This window comes from Chrysochloris asiatica, unplaced genomic scaffold (assembly GCF_000296735.1).
Source record: "Chrysochloris asiatica unplaced genomic scaffold, ChrAsi1.0 scaffold00097, whole genome shotgun sequence".
In the NCBI taxonomy this organism is placed as follows: domain Eukaryota; kingdom Metazoa; phylum Chordata; class Mammalia; order Afrosoricida; family Chrysochloridae; genus Chrysochloris; species Chrysochloris asiatica.
The window spans coordinates 7,821,467-7,837,801 of record NW_006408615.1 but is presented as its reverse complement, the minus strand read 5'-3'; the positions used below and the strand labels follow the sequence as shown (position 1 = coordinate 7,837,801).

General features: G+C 47.4%; 1 protein-coding gene across 1 annotated transcript in view; it reads left to right on the top strand.

Moving 5' to 3' along the window:
- The first annotated feature begins 11,672 nt into the window (after window positions 1-11,672).
- LOC102814460 (patatin-like phospholipase domain-containing protein 5-like) overlaps window positions 11,673-16,335 on the top strand; it is a 30,995-nt gene continuing 26,332 nt past the window's right edge. The window contains exons 1-4 of the mRNA XM_006866904.1: window positions 11,673-11,862; window positions 12,437-12,669; window positions 14,332-14,397; window positions 14,633-14,846. Of these exons, the coding sequence (XP_006866966.1) occupies window positions 11,673-11,862; window positions 12,437-12,669; window positions 14,332-14,397; window positions 14,633-14,846 (703 nt within the window). The remainder of the gene's footprint in view (window positions 11,863-12,436; window positions 12,670-14,331; window positions 14,398-14,632; window positions 14,847-16,335) is intronic.

The following is a 16,335-nucleotide window of genomic DNA, read 5'->3' as shown; positions in this document are numbered from 1 at the left end:
TGCAAACCACAAAGTCGGCACTTCAAACCCACCAGCTGTTTCTCGGAAATCCTATTCAGGATAGCTAAGAGTTGGAACAGACTCACGGCACTTAACAGCAACAACCTGGTTTGTAGCAAGCACGGTTCCAGGTTCCTGTGTTACATCAAGGAAGGAGACAGGCCAAAGCATAGCTTCTGGGAGCTTACCTTGGACTGGAGTTGTGTTTATTATTAGTTGCCTAGTTGTTAATAGATCCGACTCATGGTGACCCTAAGTATGCAGAGTAGGACCTTTCCTAGGGGTCTTCAGGCTGTGACTTTTCAAAAGCAGATTATTAAGTCTCTTCTGAAGCATCTCTTAGTGGGTTAATACCAGCCATTTCTTGATTAGATATATTAATAACCAAGATAATGCAGGTAGTGATAGATGCTATGAAAATGTGCTACAACATTATGAGAGCAAGAGGGTATTGATAGAATTACAGATTCTGGGACCAACGCTAGGCTTAAAGACATAAACTCTCTTAAAATAGGATTCAGACATCTGCATTTAATAAGGCACTTCTTGTGTAGACTGTAAATTGAGAACCAAATTTGAAAGAGATTTTAGTACAAAGTTCTTGTCCAGTCATTCACTCAACAGATATATATTATGCAAATATTGCCAGAAGAACAAACAAATCTGTCTTAGAAGACGTACATTCAAATGGCTCCTTAGAAGCAAAAATGGTGCGACTTCATCTCACGTTCTTTGGACGTGTTGTCAGGAGGTAACAGTCCCTGGAGAAGGGCATCATGTTTGGTAAAGTTGTTACTAGTTGTTGTTAGGTCCATTAAGTCAATTTCAACTCATACTGACCCCCTGAGCAACAGAAGAAAACACTGTCTGGTCCTACACCATCCCCACAACTATTCCTATCATTGAGCCTATTGAGCCACTATGTCATTCCATCTCATGGGGAGGAGGGTGTCTTTCTCATTTTCACTGATCTTTCATTTTACAAGCATGATAAGATTTTCTTGAAAGAAATGACCAAAATGGTAAAATAGCAGGTCAGTGAAAAAGAATCAAGATGAATTGGCACATTGGTACAACAAGAGACTCATACATACCTATTCTTGTGAAAATGTATCTGAACTGGGCAAAGTTTTCCTCTGTTATACATATGGTTATTATGAATCTTGAGGGCTAGGGTGCGCCTGACCCAAGCCATGGTGTTTTCAATAACCTCATATGGATGCAAAAGCTGGACAGTGAATAAGGAGGACTGTAGAAGAACTTATGCTTTTGAGTTATGGTGTTGGAGGAGAATATTGAAAGTGCCATGGGATGCCAAAAGAACCAATAGATCGGTTCTGGCAGAAGTGCAGACAGAGTGCTCCTTAGAGGCCAAGATGGCCAAACTTCGTCTTTCATAATTTGGACATATAGTCAGGAGGGACCAGTCTCTGGAGAAAGATATCATGTTTGGTAAGATGGAGGGTCAGAGAAAAAGAGGAAGCCCTCCAATGAGATGGATTGGCCAAGTGGCAGCATCGATGGACTCAAGCATGGCAACAGTAGTGAGGTTGGCCCAGGATTGGGCAGTGTTTCATTCTGCTGTGCATAAGGTCACTATGGATCGGTACTGACTTGATGGTACCTAACAACAACAACAACAACAATGAATCAGAACTGACTTGACAACATCTAACAACACACCTGGGACAGAGGCACACAAATATGAAAAAGATACAGCCCTGGTCTGCTTTTCTAAGGTTCAAGGTCATCAATGCAGGTGCTGTAGCTGGAAAATGGAAGGAGGCAACTACAGCAAGAATCTGCAGCACGTCAGGTGGATCACACCTATTCACTCTTCTTCTTCCTTTTGACTGAGACATCTACAGTCTAGCAAGGGAGACACCTACTGTGGGCCACATGTCTACTGTGGGCAAAAAGAGGAAAGAGAACAGTCAGTCCTCTCTCAGGACACCTGTGGATGTCTTTACAAGAAAAAAGGATGTGCAGAGGGCAGGCCCAACATGAAGATGTCAGACATATCCTTTACAGCATCCAAAAGTCAGAGAAATTCAGCAAGTAAATGAAGGTACTGCTGTTTCAAGTGAGGGTTCCCACTATGGGAGAAATCAAGGACAAACCCTGTGGTATTGGATTGCAATTAGAGGTATCATTATGAATTCATTAGGCAATGATATTTCATGGGTGTGGCACTGTAGGATCAGTACTGGACTGTGAACCACAAGGTTGGCAGTTCAAACCCACCAGCTGCTCCTCAGAAATCCTATATAGGGTCTCTATGTGTCAGAACTGACTAGACAGAACTTAAAGAGTAACAACAACAAGTACACCCCATCAAAAGGAATCGGGGCTTCTTGGAGTAAAGGTTGAATCTAGGAACAGACAAGAAAAGTACAATATGTGCACAAAATACCTTGTTGGGCCAAAAAATAGGAAGTACTCAAAATTGATGGGCATAGGTAAAAAGGACTCAGAAGCCGGCTTGAAAGAGTTTCCGGAAGCCAAATGAGGAACGATGTGAATGTAATAGAAAACAATTGGAAATAACCCAAATGTCCATCAGCAGTTGTTGTTGTTAGGTGCTAAACTGTCAGTTCCAACTCATATCAACCCTATGCACAACAGAACGAAATCACTGCCTGGTCCCTCACCAGCCTCGCAAGCAGCCACAGGTTGCTGTCCGCGGTGCTGAATGCAATCTCCTACCAGCACCGGGTGACTCCACTCATTGAGATTATGTCATTCATTTGAAATACAATTGGATGCATTTGTTTCTACTTACATTCCATTTTAAGGGTTTGTTTCCACACCCCCCCACCTTATTTTTCCTTAGTGTCTTATTTGCACATGCACGTACATGTGCATAATGTATTAAAGTGTTTCCAGAAGCCACATGTTCACGTAGTGGTAAAAACAAAGAAGTACCTCTACCAAATCCTTCCACCCTGTTCACCCACAGGGCTACATTTGACTTCCCTGATTGTACATCCAGGAAGCCACTTCAGCATCTATACCATCTATATCTTTATACTTCCACCACCCCTCTGCCAGTTTGTTGTTCTGTGGGAGACTGTGTGTTGCTATGTTACTGGAAGCTATGCCTCCCACTGGTATTTCAAATACCAGCAGGGATCCCCATGGGTGACAAATTTCAGTGGTACTTCCATATTAAGACAGACCAGGATGTATGGCTGGTGATGAGCTTTACAAATTTAGCCAATGGAAAATGTATGGATCACAACAAATATAGTCTGGCATAGTGCTGGAAGATGAGTCTTCTCAGTTGGAATGCAGTACACAATGGCCACAACATTGGACTCAAACATCCCAGTGATCATAAAGGTGCATGGACTGAACAAAGTTTCATTTAATTAACCATAAGGTAGCCATGAGTTGGATCCATGTCCATGTTTATGCAAATGTCTACATCATGTCCACATCATTGACAGCAAAAACATATAATATTGTGTTTATTCTCAATTTACTCCATTGAGCAGAATTAATCACTAGTTTGATCTTCATTGTCATAGAATAGTTGTACTTGTCCTTGAACTTTATACAAATAGAGTCATTGTTATGGTGGTTGTTACATGCCATTGAGTTGGTTCTGATTCATAACAACCCTGTATAAAATTTCTGAGGCTGAAAAATCTTTGCTGGAGCAGAAAGCCTCATCTTTCTCCTGCAGAGCAGCTGGTGGGCTTAAACCACCAACTTTGTGTCTCACAGTCAAATGCTTATCCTACAGAGTCACTACACTCCCCAAATAGAGTTGCGGTTGACTGTTTTCTTTCCACTGTCTGCCCACCATGAACCCATGGCCCATAATGGATGTTTCCCTTGCTAGACTGTAAATGTCTCAGTCTATAGGGAGAAATCCTGGTGTGGCACTGTAGAATCAGTGCTGGGTTGTGAACCACAAGGTCAGCAGTTCAAATCCACGAGCTTCTCCTCAGAAACCCAATACAGGGTCACTATGAGTTGGAACCAACTCAACACCAACTAAGGAGGAAAGAGTGAATAGGTTTGATCTAGATTCTTGCTGGTGTAGTGGTCTTCTTCTATTCTCTCAAGTGTAGCACCTGTGTTCTTTTTATAGTTGAAGACAGTAAACCTCAGAGCATTAGACCAGGACTGTAACCTTTTCCACGTCTGTGACCTTCAGTTCCAGGTGGTGTTGTTAGGTGCTTTCAAGTCAGTTCTGACTTTTAATGACCGTATATATAACAGGTAGGTACTTTCCCCAGTAGCCCATTATTACAGACACTGTGTCAATTCATTTAGTAGAAAGTCGTCCTTTCCCCCCACTATCCATAGTCCTTCTCCAGAGACTGGTACCTCCAAGTGATATGTCCAAAGTGCATGAGATGAAGTCTCACCACTACTGGTTCTAATAGTATTGTGGGTAAACCTCTTCCAACACAGATTTGTTTGGTCTTCTAATAGTTCATGGTATATTCAAGGCATACTGTTGTTGTTGTTGTTGTTGTTGTTGTAAAGTGCCGTCGAGTCAGTTCAGACCCATAGCGATCCTGTATAGGGTTTCTGAGGAGCTTGAACTGCCGACCTTGCAATTCAAATGGCTTTGCAATCTGGCGCATTAACCCACAGTGCCACATCAGGATTCCTCAAGGCATATAGTAGGTGTTTAATGCGTGTTTATTGAATAAACAATTAGCTAAGGGATTGTACTAAATTCTCTTTAGAAAATGGTTCTGAATGTGTTGTCTCCGTCAAAGTGCGCTGACTCCCAGGACCCTTGCAACAGTGGTTTGGTAGACTGGACTGGGCAGGGGTGGTATATTGACCTTTGCCCCAAAGCACCCATGCCTGGGCCTCTATCAGGCACTTGAAGTGTTGAACCACACCCAGCATGGCTCTGTCTGCACCTCTCCAGACACTCACATAACAACCACAACAACAGTTATGAAATGTAGCCAGGGAGGAGTTAGATTTAACTATAGCCGGTGATTTGTTGTTTTAAGATGTTTAATCAGGTTCAATTTTACTTTTGTTATTGTTGTTAGCTGCCATCAAATCAGTTCCTGTCCATAGCCACCCTATGTACAACTGAACAAGACAGCAATCAGTCCTGGTGATTGGAATGTGAAAGCTGGAAACAAAGAGAAAAGATCAGTCGTTGGAAGATTTCTACCTGGCCACTCGACAGGAAGAGATCCATATTTGTGCCCATTACAAAGAAAGGTGACTCAACATAATGTGGAAATTATCCAACAGTGTCATTAATATCACATGCAAGTAAAATTTTGCTGAAGATAATTTTAAAATGATTGGAGCAGTACATCAACAGGGAGCTACCAGAAATTCATACTTGATTCAGAAGACGATGAGGGGCTAACATCATTGCTGACATCAGATTGATCCTGGCTGAAAGCAGAGAATACCACAAAGATATTTACTTATGCTTTACTGACTATGCAAAGGCATTTGACAGTGTGGATCATAACAAACTATGGATCCGCAGCCTGTACTCAGGATCAGGGTTTTGCCCACAGGAAAATACTGATAGACTATGTCATGGATAGACTTGTCACTGTTAGTTGTCATCTAACCCATTCCAATTCATAGAAATCCTATGTGCAATAGAACAAAATGCTGCATGGTCCTGGCTATCCTCACAATTCTTATTACGGTTGAACCCATTGCTGGAGGCACTGTACCAATCAAGCTCATTGAAAGTTTTCCTCTTTTTGCTGGCCATCTACTTTGCCAAACATGATGTTCCTTTACAGGGAGTGGTCTCTCTTGATATCAAGGTCTCACTGTCCTTGCATCTAAGGAGCATTCTGGCTGCACCCTTCCAAGACAGAGCTGTTTGTTCTTCAGGAAGCCCATAGGAGTCCTAGTGTGGCACTGTAGGATAAGCACTAGATCACAAGTTCAGTTTGGATCTCAAGGTCGGTGGTTCAAACTCAACAGCTCTTCGGTAAGGCTCCTTGAAAACCTCAGAAACCCTACACTGGGTCACATGAGTTAGAATTGGCTCGAGGACTCTTAACAACAACAACAACAACAATTTTCCTTTTAAAAGACACACAGGAGGTCATCGAGCATACACAGTTCAGTACCAGTCATTTTCTCTTTGCCAATTGTCCTCAGTGTCCAGCGTCTTCTATGGGGAATTCATCCCAGATTTGCTGGTCTGTCCGATGGTTTTGCTCTTCCTTTTTGCCCCCTTTTGTTTGTGATGCTTCTTTCTTTAATCTTTCCCTGTATGGCCTTGGTTTTGCTTGGCTTTAGTATGTATGTGACCCTTCTGACTATTTGGAAGACCCTCTGTCTGTGGGCAGGTCTAGTACTGAGCTAGAATCAGGACCAGCTGCTGTGGAGTCAAGTCCAACTCATGGCAGCACATGTGCACCAGAGTAGAACTGTGCACCATAGTGTCTTCAGTGGTGGATTTTTCAGTAAATATCTAGGCTTTTCTTCTGAGATGCCTCTGGATGGACTTGAACCTCCAACTTCTCAGGCATCAGCCAGGGACTCCAGTACTGGGTTGGTATTATCAGCCCTGATCTCTGGTGAAGAAACAGGCAGGGAGAGAGGAGAGCCTGAGGGGACCCGAGCAAGAGTAAGACACAGAGCAAGAGTAGGCGTGGGTCCAGATTTTGGGGAGATTGGATGAATGCTGGGGTTACACCTACAGGGGTAAGCCTGGAGGCCCTGGGGAGAGTTTGTGGGTAAGGGAAGGGAACCTCTTGCAGTGAGTGGGGGAGGGATGGGATAGGAAGGCAGATTGGAGGCAGCTACAGCTGATGGGTGAGAGGTGATGGGACCAGACCTTCTGGGCACCAGATAGGAGAGATAGGTGAGGTGTTCAGGAGGCAGTAGAAGGGAACTTGGGGGAGGTAGATTGGCAGTTTCATTGCTACATGAGCTGGATAGGTGGTTTGCTATGCTGTATTGTTAGGGTACCTTTGGGTCAGTTCTGACTCATAGCAATCTTAGTACAAGAGAATGAAACCCTATCTGGTCCGGCACCATCTTCACAATCATTGTGCTTTAACCCATGTCTGCAGCCATTGGGTCAGTCATTGAGGATCTTCTGCATTTTCACTGTCTCTCTACCAGGCATAATGTCCTTCTCTAGGGACTATTCCCTTTTGATAACATTTCCGAAGTCCATGAGACAAAATCTTGCTATCCTGGCCTCTAAGGAGCATTCTGGATATACTGCTCCAAAGCAGGTTTATTCATTCTTCTGGCAGTCCATGGTACCTGTATATTTCGTATTCTTTACCAACACTATAATTGTTGTTCATAAGTGCCAGCGAGTCAGTTTCAACCCATAGTGACCCAGCACCTGTCCCCATGTCCTCAACCCCTAGGTGACAGCCCCCAGCAGCCACAGTGCCCAGCCCTGGCTAGAGCTTTACATAGTGATCTTATGTAACCCCCAGAACAACTGTACAAAGCAGGTCTCACATTTCCCCCTTCACAGAGAGGGAAACTGAGACTTGCAGGGGGTAGTATCAGAATTTGAACCCTGGCCTGTGTCCTCGGGGCCTTGGCTTTGATCACCCATGTGAAATTGACCAGGAAACCAGAGTTGTGGCCTCCTAGACACCTGTACCTGGAGATCCCCCAAGTGTGCTAATACCAACTGCCCCAGGATGAAATCGCCACCTGCCTGTGCCAGGGGACAGCCAGACCGGCCTGTGGGTCCCTGCCTCCAACCCCCACACTCAGCCTTCCAGAGGCCTTTCTGAGGAGCAGAGTTCTGTCTGTATCCCTCATCTGAGAAGCCCCCTTCTCCATGTCCTGGCCTTCAAGGACCCTGGTCTTCCAGCCTGGAATATACAGAGAACACTTGGGTTCCTAGTTAAAATGTCAGTCTCATCATCTGCAAAATGGGGCTAATAAGACTATGTACCTCACAAGGATGTTGTGAGAATTAAATGAGGTAACCTAATACCAGGTAGGAAGGGATACAAAGGTGAGCTGTCCAACTTCAGTTTTTGTTGTGTCCTGAGGTTGACTCACAGTGATTGTATAGGACTGATTAGAACTGCCCGATAGGGGTTCCAAGACAGTGATCTTTAAGGAAGACACCTGCCTCATCGTTTTCCTGTAGATTTGAACCAGCAGTCTTTTGGTTTAGTTGTTGAGCATTTTAATTGCTGAGCCATCAGGGCCGCTATACCTTCCTGGCAGTTACCTACTGTCGAGGACTGGCCTCGACAGGGGAGTTCGGTTCACGAAGTAGGGAGATCTGGTGGCGACAGAGACAGAAAAAGAGTACACACAAAGACTCAACGAGAGAGACAAAGAGACACCCTGAAACTAAAGTGGATGCAAAACTGGCGGGCAGACCCTGGACTACAGGCATCGTGGCCCCTACAGGCAGTAATGCACAGCCAGCCCTGCAGGCAGTGATGCATGCGGGCTTCAGTCTGCGCCCCCTTTTTATTTCAGGGAGGGGCTTTACACAAAGGTAGAAGGGGATTATTAAGACAGGGTACAGAAGTGAAATGTGATTAATCGTTCGAAACAGGACACAATGATCTATAGGAACAAATTCTAAAACATACATCACAAATTGTCTTGATAATCTAACATCCTTAAATTTCTAGAAATTCAAGCAAATTGTTATAAATTACTTTTTAGGTTCGAATCCCAAGGCAGCAGCTCGAGGTTTCTCCGGGCTAATTAACATACCTATAGCTCTTAATCTCGAATGGGTAAAGGTGAAAAGGATTCAAAAGGTCTGGAAGGAGTCCAGCTGTTTCAGCTACCTGGCCTAGGCTTGCAGGAGGAAGGAGGAAGCCTAGGTTAATGGTTTGCACCTGGGGACGATTTGAAAAGGCTATCACTATTGTTCCTTGAACAATACCCCAGAATTCACCAATCTGCTTTGAGTGAATTCCTTGGGCAGACTGTCTCCAGAGTCTCCCAGCAAACTTGCCTTTGGAACTTTTTACAGCCTCGGCTTTAGGAGGGGCTTTTGTTTTAATATTTGTCTATGGATATCAAAGGCCCATGTATAAGTTAATATCAAACATAACTGAATAACTTGATAAAGAACAGTTTTGCCATGCTTGCCAGGTGGCCAGAGTTTGTTCCTCAGAGAGATTTGTTCCCAGAACCTTACGCACTGCCAACACAGTGGAGACATTAAGAGAGGCACATAAGAAACCATTTTCTCAGAAGCTACAATTATTGGAGTTCGAAGCATAGAATAAATAATAGGACCAAAGAAAATTATACAGAGCTAGCCCAACAGTGAGTTCATAAAAGCCAATGAACTTGGGACTTCTGGAGGTTACTTCCTTGGGCCCTCAGGGTCCCTGGCTAGCCATCCTGAGTGGGGCCATCGTGTAGGATTTTCATCCATGACACAGGGCCTCAACATCTCAGTGATCGTGGTCCCCAACAACCTACACTGTTTTTAAAATAGAGAGTCTGTTTGTCACCAAACATGGTGAATGAATATACTACCTAACCACCACCACTGACTTGTACATTTTATGTTGTGAGGATTTTAATTTAAAAAACATATAGACAAACATACACACATATGCAGTCCTGGTGTGGCTCTGCAGGCTAAGCACTAGACTGTTAACCTCAAGGTCAGCAGTTCAAACCCACCAGCTGCTTCTTGGAAACCTTGTACAGGGGCTCTCAATGGCATTTTGCAAAAACACCCATATGAAAGCCTTGATACCTTCAGCCCTCAGTTCTGAAATTCCACAGTGGGCAGCTGCAGTGTGGACCCTCAGGGCTGCAAGGTGCTGGTCACTTGGTAAGGAGCTCTGGGAGCACAGTGGCTCAGCTGCTAACCAAAACGTCAGAGGTTCGAACTCACCAGTTGCTTTGTGGGGCAAAAGGCCTGTAGATCTGCTCCCATAAAATGACAGCTTAGGAAACCATACGGGGGCAGTTCTACTGTGTTACCGGGGGGTGATATAAGTTGGAAGCAACTCAATGACAGCCCAAAATAATAACAACGAATGAACATATATGTATATGTGTGGGGGAGGGGGGCTTTAGAAAGTTCAAGGATAATTTCATTATATTTTAATTCCATTTTCCTACAACGTTTCCTACAACATTTGGAAGAAGTGCAGCCAGAGTGCTCCTTGGAGGCCAGCATGGCTAAGCTTCGTCTCTCATACTTTGGACATATTGTCAGAAGGGAACAGTCACTGGAGAAGGATGTCATGCTGGGTAAGATGGAGGGTCGGAGAAAAAGAGAAAGAGCCCCAACAAGATGGATCAGCCAGGTGGCATCATTGATGGCAGTGGTGAGGTTGGCCCAGGATCAGACATTGTTTTGTTCTGCTGTGCATGGGGTCGCTATGAGTCGGTTCCGACTCGATGGCACCTGACAACAACAACAACGACAACAACGTTTTGAAACCCGATATATACAAGAAACCTGCAGCACCCAGAACCTATCTACGATGCAGACCTGTCAGAGACGAAAAACACACACATTTTACATAAATAGAGAGCTATAGAAAGTGGTAAGACTACCCTATCAACAGCAAAAAATCTGTGTGACCCAGAAAAGCTAGGCTGTCCTGTGGAGTTCTGGCTCTCACAGGCGTTAGGAAGCACGCACGCGTGAGCACACACACACACACACACACACACACACACACAGGCTTTGGGAATGATTTAAATGTTGGTGTAAATGGCATCCTTAAATAAGCATCATTCTAAAGCTGTTTGCCGGAGGGGTCCACTCATCTGTTCCCCAACCAGGGCTGAGGGTTGTCTATGCTCCCTCCCCTCACACATACAAAGCTGGAGCACACCCCCGCTCTGCCTTACCCTGTGCACACGTGGAAGAATATCTCAGGGACACTTGGACTCCAGAACCTTGCCCATTTATAGGGTGGTGGGCATTTTCTGGTTGTGCCAGCATCTTAACCTATCCAGGGTCTAAGGTGGGTGTCTGGAGGTGAGCACACCACCCCCTGGCACACAACTTGGTGGGGAGACCTGACAAGACAGCACTCAGCTGGGGCAGGACTCTGTGGTCTAGGTCACCAGAGGCCCAGCTAGGCTGGTGGTGGGGATTAGGTGTTTGGGGTGTGCCACCTGCAAGGAAGGGACTCTGAAGGCCCACACACCAGCCTCTCAAGTGATGTTGAAACCTCGCAGCCCACAAAGCTCCAGGAGTTTGGGAACACCACCCAGATGGTGGGGGCCCCGCCCAGCACAATTGCAGAATGAAGTGTGGGGTGATCCCAGGCCAGGAGCTATGCTCCAGTGCTGTGCTTCCGGAGTGAGCCGGTTTCGCCAACTGTACCACAGGGGAGGGATAATGCTTCTGTAAAGATGACCTGAGGAAACCACCCGGAAATGGCGACCACGTGGTCTGGACCTGGGTGGATAAGCCAAGAGGTGCCCAGATAAAGAGGTGCCTTGAGGGCGCACCTGGGACACAGCTGAGGGAGGGGAGCTGCGGCTCAGGGACGTCACTGGCTGGGGCTGCGGGTGACGCAACTCAGGGGGCGGGACAGCAGAATTGCTCTGAGAGCCTCTGCAAGTTCCCATCCCTGATTCTGTCCTGGCCCCATCCCCATCTGGCAACCCACATTAGCCCCACACCTGACGCATGACCCTTACCTGTCTGGTGCCTCAGCTTGGTCTCATCCCGGTCCCGTCCTTGACCCGTGGCTCTCCACGGCTCAGACCCTGCCATGGACTTCCAGAGGGAGGGCAGCTGGAGCTTGTCCTTCTCCAGCTCAGGCTTCTTGGGTCTGTACCACGTAGGCGTGACCCAATGTCTGCGGGAGCGCGCCCCGCGCCTCCTCCAGGGCGCCCACCGCTTCTATGGCTCCTCAGCGGGCGCCCTCAACGCCATGTCCATAATCTGTAATAAATCAGTTGGTGAGTCTGTGCAGAGGTGGCTGGAGACCATGAGGCACTTAGGATCCTTGTGCAAAACTTAATGGAGGATTTCTTCATGGGAGGGGGCTGGAGGAAGCGAGAGAGGGGTTTTCAGGGGTCCCGCCTGACCCTTTGTCCCAGAATCTTCCCATTTAATCCTGAAAAGAACCACGGAATCTGGTCTAAGGCCACCCCTTTCCCAGAAGAGGAGTTCAAAGCTCAGCCCAGGGAGGCCAGTTTCCAAGGTCACTTAGAGGAAAAGTGGATGGCAGGAGTTGATCCTAATGCTGGGCACAGAAATTGTGAGCTGGAAAGTTGAGGGGGATCCCTGGTGATGCTGTGAGGTAAGCACTGGTCTGCTAGCCACAAGGTCCACAGTTCAAACTTATTAGTTGTTCTACAAGAGAAAGGAGGCTTTCTGCTTCCATAAAGATTTATAGCCCCGGAAATACTATACAGATTCACAGTGAGTTGGAATTGACTTGATGGCTTTGGACTCTCGTGGCACCAGTCTGTGGGGGATGAGTGGGCAGTTCCCCTGGGTGACTAAGGAGCCTTCCTGCCCCTCCCACAGACTACTGCTGCTCAAATCTCCTGGGAATGACCAAGGTGATCAACAGGCTGAGTCTGGGAGTCTTCCACCCGGCTTTCACCCCCGTCCAGCACATTAAACAGGAGCTGCAGGAGACTCTGCCTGACAATGCCCACATCCTGGCCTCCAAGCGGCTGGGTATCTCCATGACCCGATGGCCAGATGGCAAGAACGTCATAGTTACCAACTTCGCCACCCGCGATGAGCTGATTCAGGTAGTGCAGGTGCTGACCTGGGACTTTACTGGAGACACTACATCTCAGGGGCAGAGAAACCCACAGAAAGGTGTTGAGGGGAGGAGCAGCTTGAGGCTCCTGTTTACCTCCTAATAGGAAAATTGAGGCATGGGGGGGCAGCTTATCAAAGTTACTCAGTGAGTGCAAGGACCCCAGCTTGCTTTAGGGAGGCCCCTGCTTCTTACAGAGCCCCCTACAGGGAGCTGCTTCCAGTGAAATGCCTTGCAGTCCCCACCCTGAAGCAAACCTTTATTGAATGGCCTGTAGGGCACTGAGAACACAGCAAGGAACAGAACGGCCTAGCCACTTGCCTTTGGGGGCTTGTAATGTAATGCGTGTGTTTGGGGGCTGTGCAGATAGTGGACACACATCTGAGAAGAGAAATGATAGGAGCCATGTGCTCTGGAAGGGTGTCCTGCCCCCTACTTGTCCAGTGTGAGCAGCAGGAGTGACCAGGAGGGCCAGGCAGGGGGCCCCCACAGTGTGTTGACAGGTGGGGTCAGGTCTCTTTGGCAGGATTCTACTGAGAGTGAGGGAGCTTGGACACCTTGGTATTGCAGCTCTGTTCACCTTTCCCACTGAGTCTTCATCTTTCATGAAGACTGGGGTCCCCACACAGTGGTCGGGTCATCTTGTTTCTGTCAGTGCCCTGTATGCGGCCTGCTTTGTGCTGATGGAATGTGGATTTGCCCTGCTGTGGCTCTGAGGGGGTGGAGCCCTGACCCTTTTTCTGTGCATGTGTATATGATACCCCAGGAACCCCAACATGTATCCCAGCATCCTTGTCTGATGGCACATAGTGGTAGTGGTGGTGGTGTGCCGTGGAGTCGGTTCTGACTCACAGCAGCCCTGCATAGGGATTCAGAGGCTGTGAATCTTTCCAGGAGCGAAAACTTTAATCTTTCTCCTGCTGAACGGCTGGTAGTTACAAACTGCTCACCTTGAGGTTAGCAGCCTGATTCATATCCACTATGCTATCTGAGCTCCGTGTGCTGGCATCTAGTAAGTGCTTATTGAAAATGAGCTGCTCTAAATGATCATTCCATTGGAGAAGGTTCTTCCCCACCCCCGAGCAATGGGAGCCTGGAAGGTTCTGTATCTCCCTGGGTGTGGGGCATGATGAGTCCAAGAGGCAAGTTGTTTTTCGCTTAAACTCTGTAGACCCTAAGAGATATTCATGGGAGAACTTTGCTCCCATGGGCCATGTAGTCTTTCTAGAGACAGTTTGGGTTGTCCCAACTGGGGAACCATGTGTGATGTGCATCCAGAAGCCAAAGATGTTGCTAAGCCCCCTCCAATGCATGGATGGCCCCCACCACGAACACCTGTCCAGCCCGAGTCCTCAGTCATGCTGAGGTAGTGAGACCTTACTCTCAGTCTTGTACTGCAGGACTTGTTAAAACTTCTGTTGGGAAGTGATCCCATCTACAGAAAGAGGACAGCTGTCAAGACAGCCTAGCTTCCTGCTCTCTTTACCTTGGGGAAGGTGGCAAGGTCCTGAAACTGCTAATTCCATCATGTGTACACAGAAAGAATAATGCCAGTTTTGAAGGCTGGTTTGAGGAGATACCACTTTCCAAGTCATTTCTGAGTGAAAGGGAGTAGGAATGATTGTATTCCTCCTGATGCTTGTCTTCCCAGGCCGTGATCTGCAGCGTGTACATCCCTTTCTACTGCGGCATGATTCCCCCCGAATTCAGAGGCGAGGTAAGTACACTTCCGGGGTTGGATTACTGGGCTCATACCCTGGGCATTCAACCTGCCTTCCCCCATTCCTATGGGGCTCAGCATCCTTGGCCAGATGGAACCATTTATTTTGGGGTTGCCAGAGGGTGACCAACTGCGCCCCATTCTCTGCTGGTGTCTTGAGAAGGTGGGGGGGGAGAAGACAGATAACTCCAGAGGACAGCCCGACCACCCCATCCCACTGTCCACATTACAGCGCTACTTTGATGGTGGTCTGAGCAACCACATACCCTTCAGTGACAAGAACTCCACCATCACTGTGTGCCCCTTCTCCGGGAGTTTGGACATCTGTCCCCAGAGCACCTCGGCTAGCATGCACGAAGTGAACACCTTCAACTACAACTTGCAGATGTCCACCATGAACATCTTCAGGGCATACCTGGCCCTCTTCCCCCAGAGTCCAGAGGTAGGTCTGACTCTAGCTCCAGAGGTTCAGCCATGAGTGAGACCCTGCAGTTCTTGGTCATGGTTTCAGCTAGGCACATGTCCCATGCTCATGGACAAGGTCAAGGCAAGTCTGCGCTCAAGACATGTACTTCCTGTTCCTTCTGCCCCAGGCAAGTGTTGAGCAATGAAAGGTGTTCATGTTAAGGGAAGGGACTTACACCCACTCCGTTGAGTTTGGTTTTCAGCCAGGCCTCACCTGGCCTGTGTCCCTGAGTCAGGCTCCAGGGAAGGGACTGTTGTCACCTCCACTTCTCAAGGGAGGACACTAAGACTCAGAGAGGGGGAGAGCCTTGTTCAATGTCCAACAGGCTGGAAGTGGCAAAGCCAGGATTCAAATCTTCAGCTGGCTCCTGTCTCCTCCCGGCTGCTCTAGACTGTGGCCCCACTGACTCTCTGTGTGGAGGGGAGGCCCAAGCTCAGACAAAGAGGAACACCAGGCTCTCAGTTCTCTAACTACCAAACCCAAGCCTGCTGCCGTCAGGTCGGTTCTGTGCTGTTTTAACCACTGCAATACCACAAGGGGGTGGTTTTCTCAAACCGACATTTATTCTCTCTCTGTTTGGGAGGCTAGTCCTCTGATTTCAGGGTGCCGTCTCGAGGGGAAGACTGTCTCCCTCTGGACGGTCCTTGTCTCTTTTGTTTCTGTTTCTTGCTTATTAGAGATTTCATGTGGTGTGGCATCTGTCTTCCCTCCTCTCTGCTTGTTAATCTGCTTCATATGCTCTTTGATGTCTGAGAAGAGATTGATTTAAGACATACCTGACACCAATACTGTCTCAGTCACATGCCGAAGAAACTCCACTCCCAAACTGGATTATAACCACAGGGTCATGGTTTTACAACACACACTCATTTAATCCGTAACAAACCAGGCACACACATTTCTAGCTCCTTGGTAGTGTGCTCAGCTGCTGACTGAAAAGTTGGCAGTTCAAATCCATCCAGAGGCAACTTGTCAGAATGCCCTGCTGATCAACTTTCAGAACCGTATGGCGCAGTTGTACTCTGACATGTATGATGTCAATTCAAATCCAAATATTATATATTTTTTTCTTTTCTGTAAAAATAGGTAATGTGAAAACAGGTTATCAACACACGGGATCCCCTCCCCCATGACGCCCCCTCCCCCATGGTGCCCCCCTCCCCCATGGTGCCCCCCTCTCCCATTATGCCCCCCTCCCCCAGTGTTGGTATTGTACTTTATCATTTACAAAACAGAGTCCTGTTCACTTACTTTGACCCTCCTCTCATCCCTGCGTGGGGGCACAGAAGATATCGGTCCCATTTTACAGACCAGAAAACAGGCTCTAGGGGAGCTGGTCAGTGACTGGAGGTCCCACAGCAAGGGTTGCAGATATATTTCCTGGACCTGGGCCTTCTCCCCTCAGGTCTCCCATGGAGACAGATGGGGCTGGGCTCCTGGAAGCTCTGCCCCTCTCAGGCCGGTCCTGG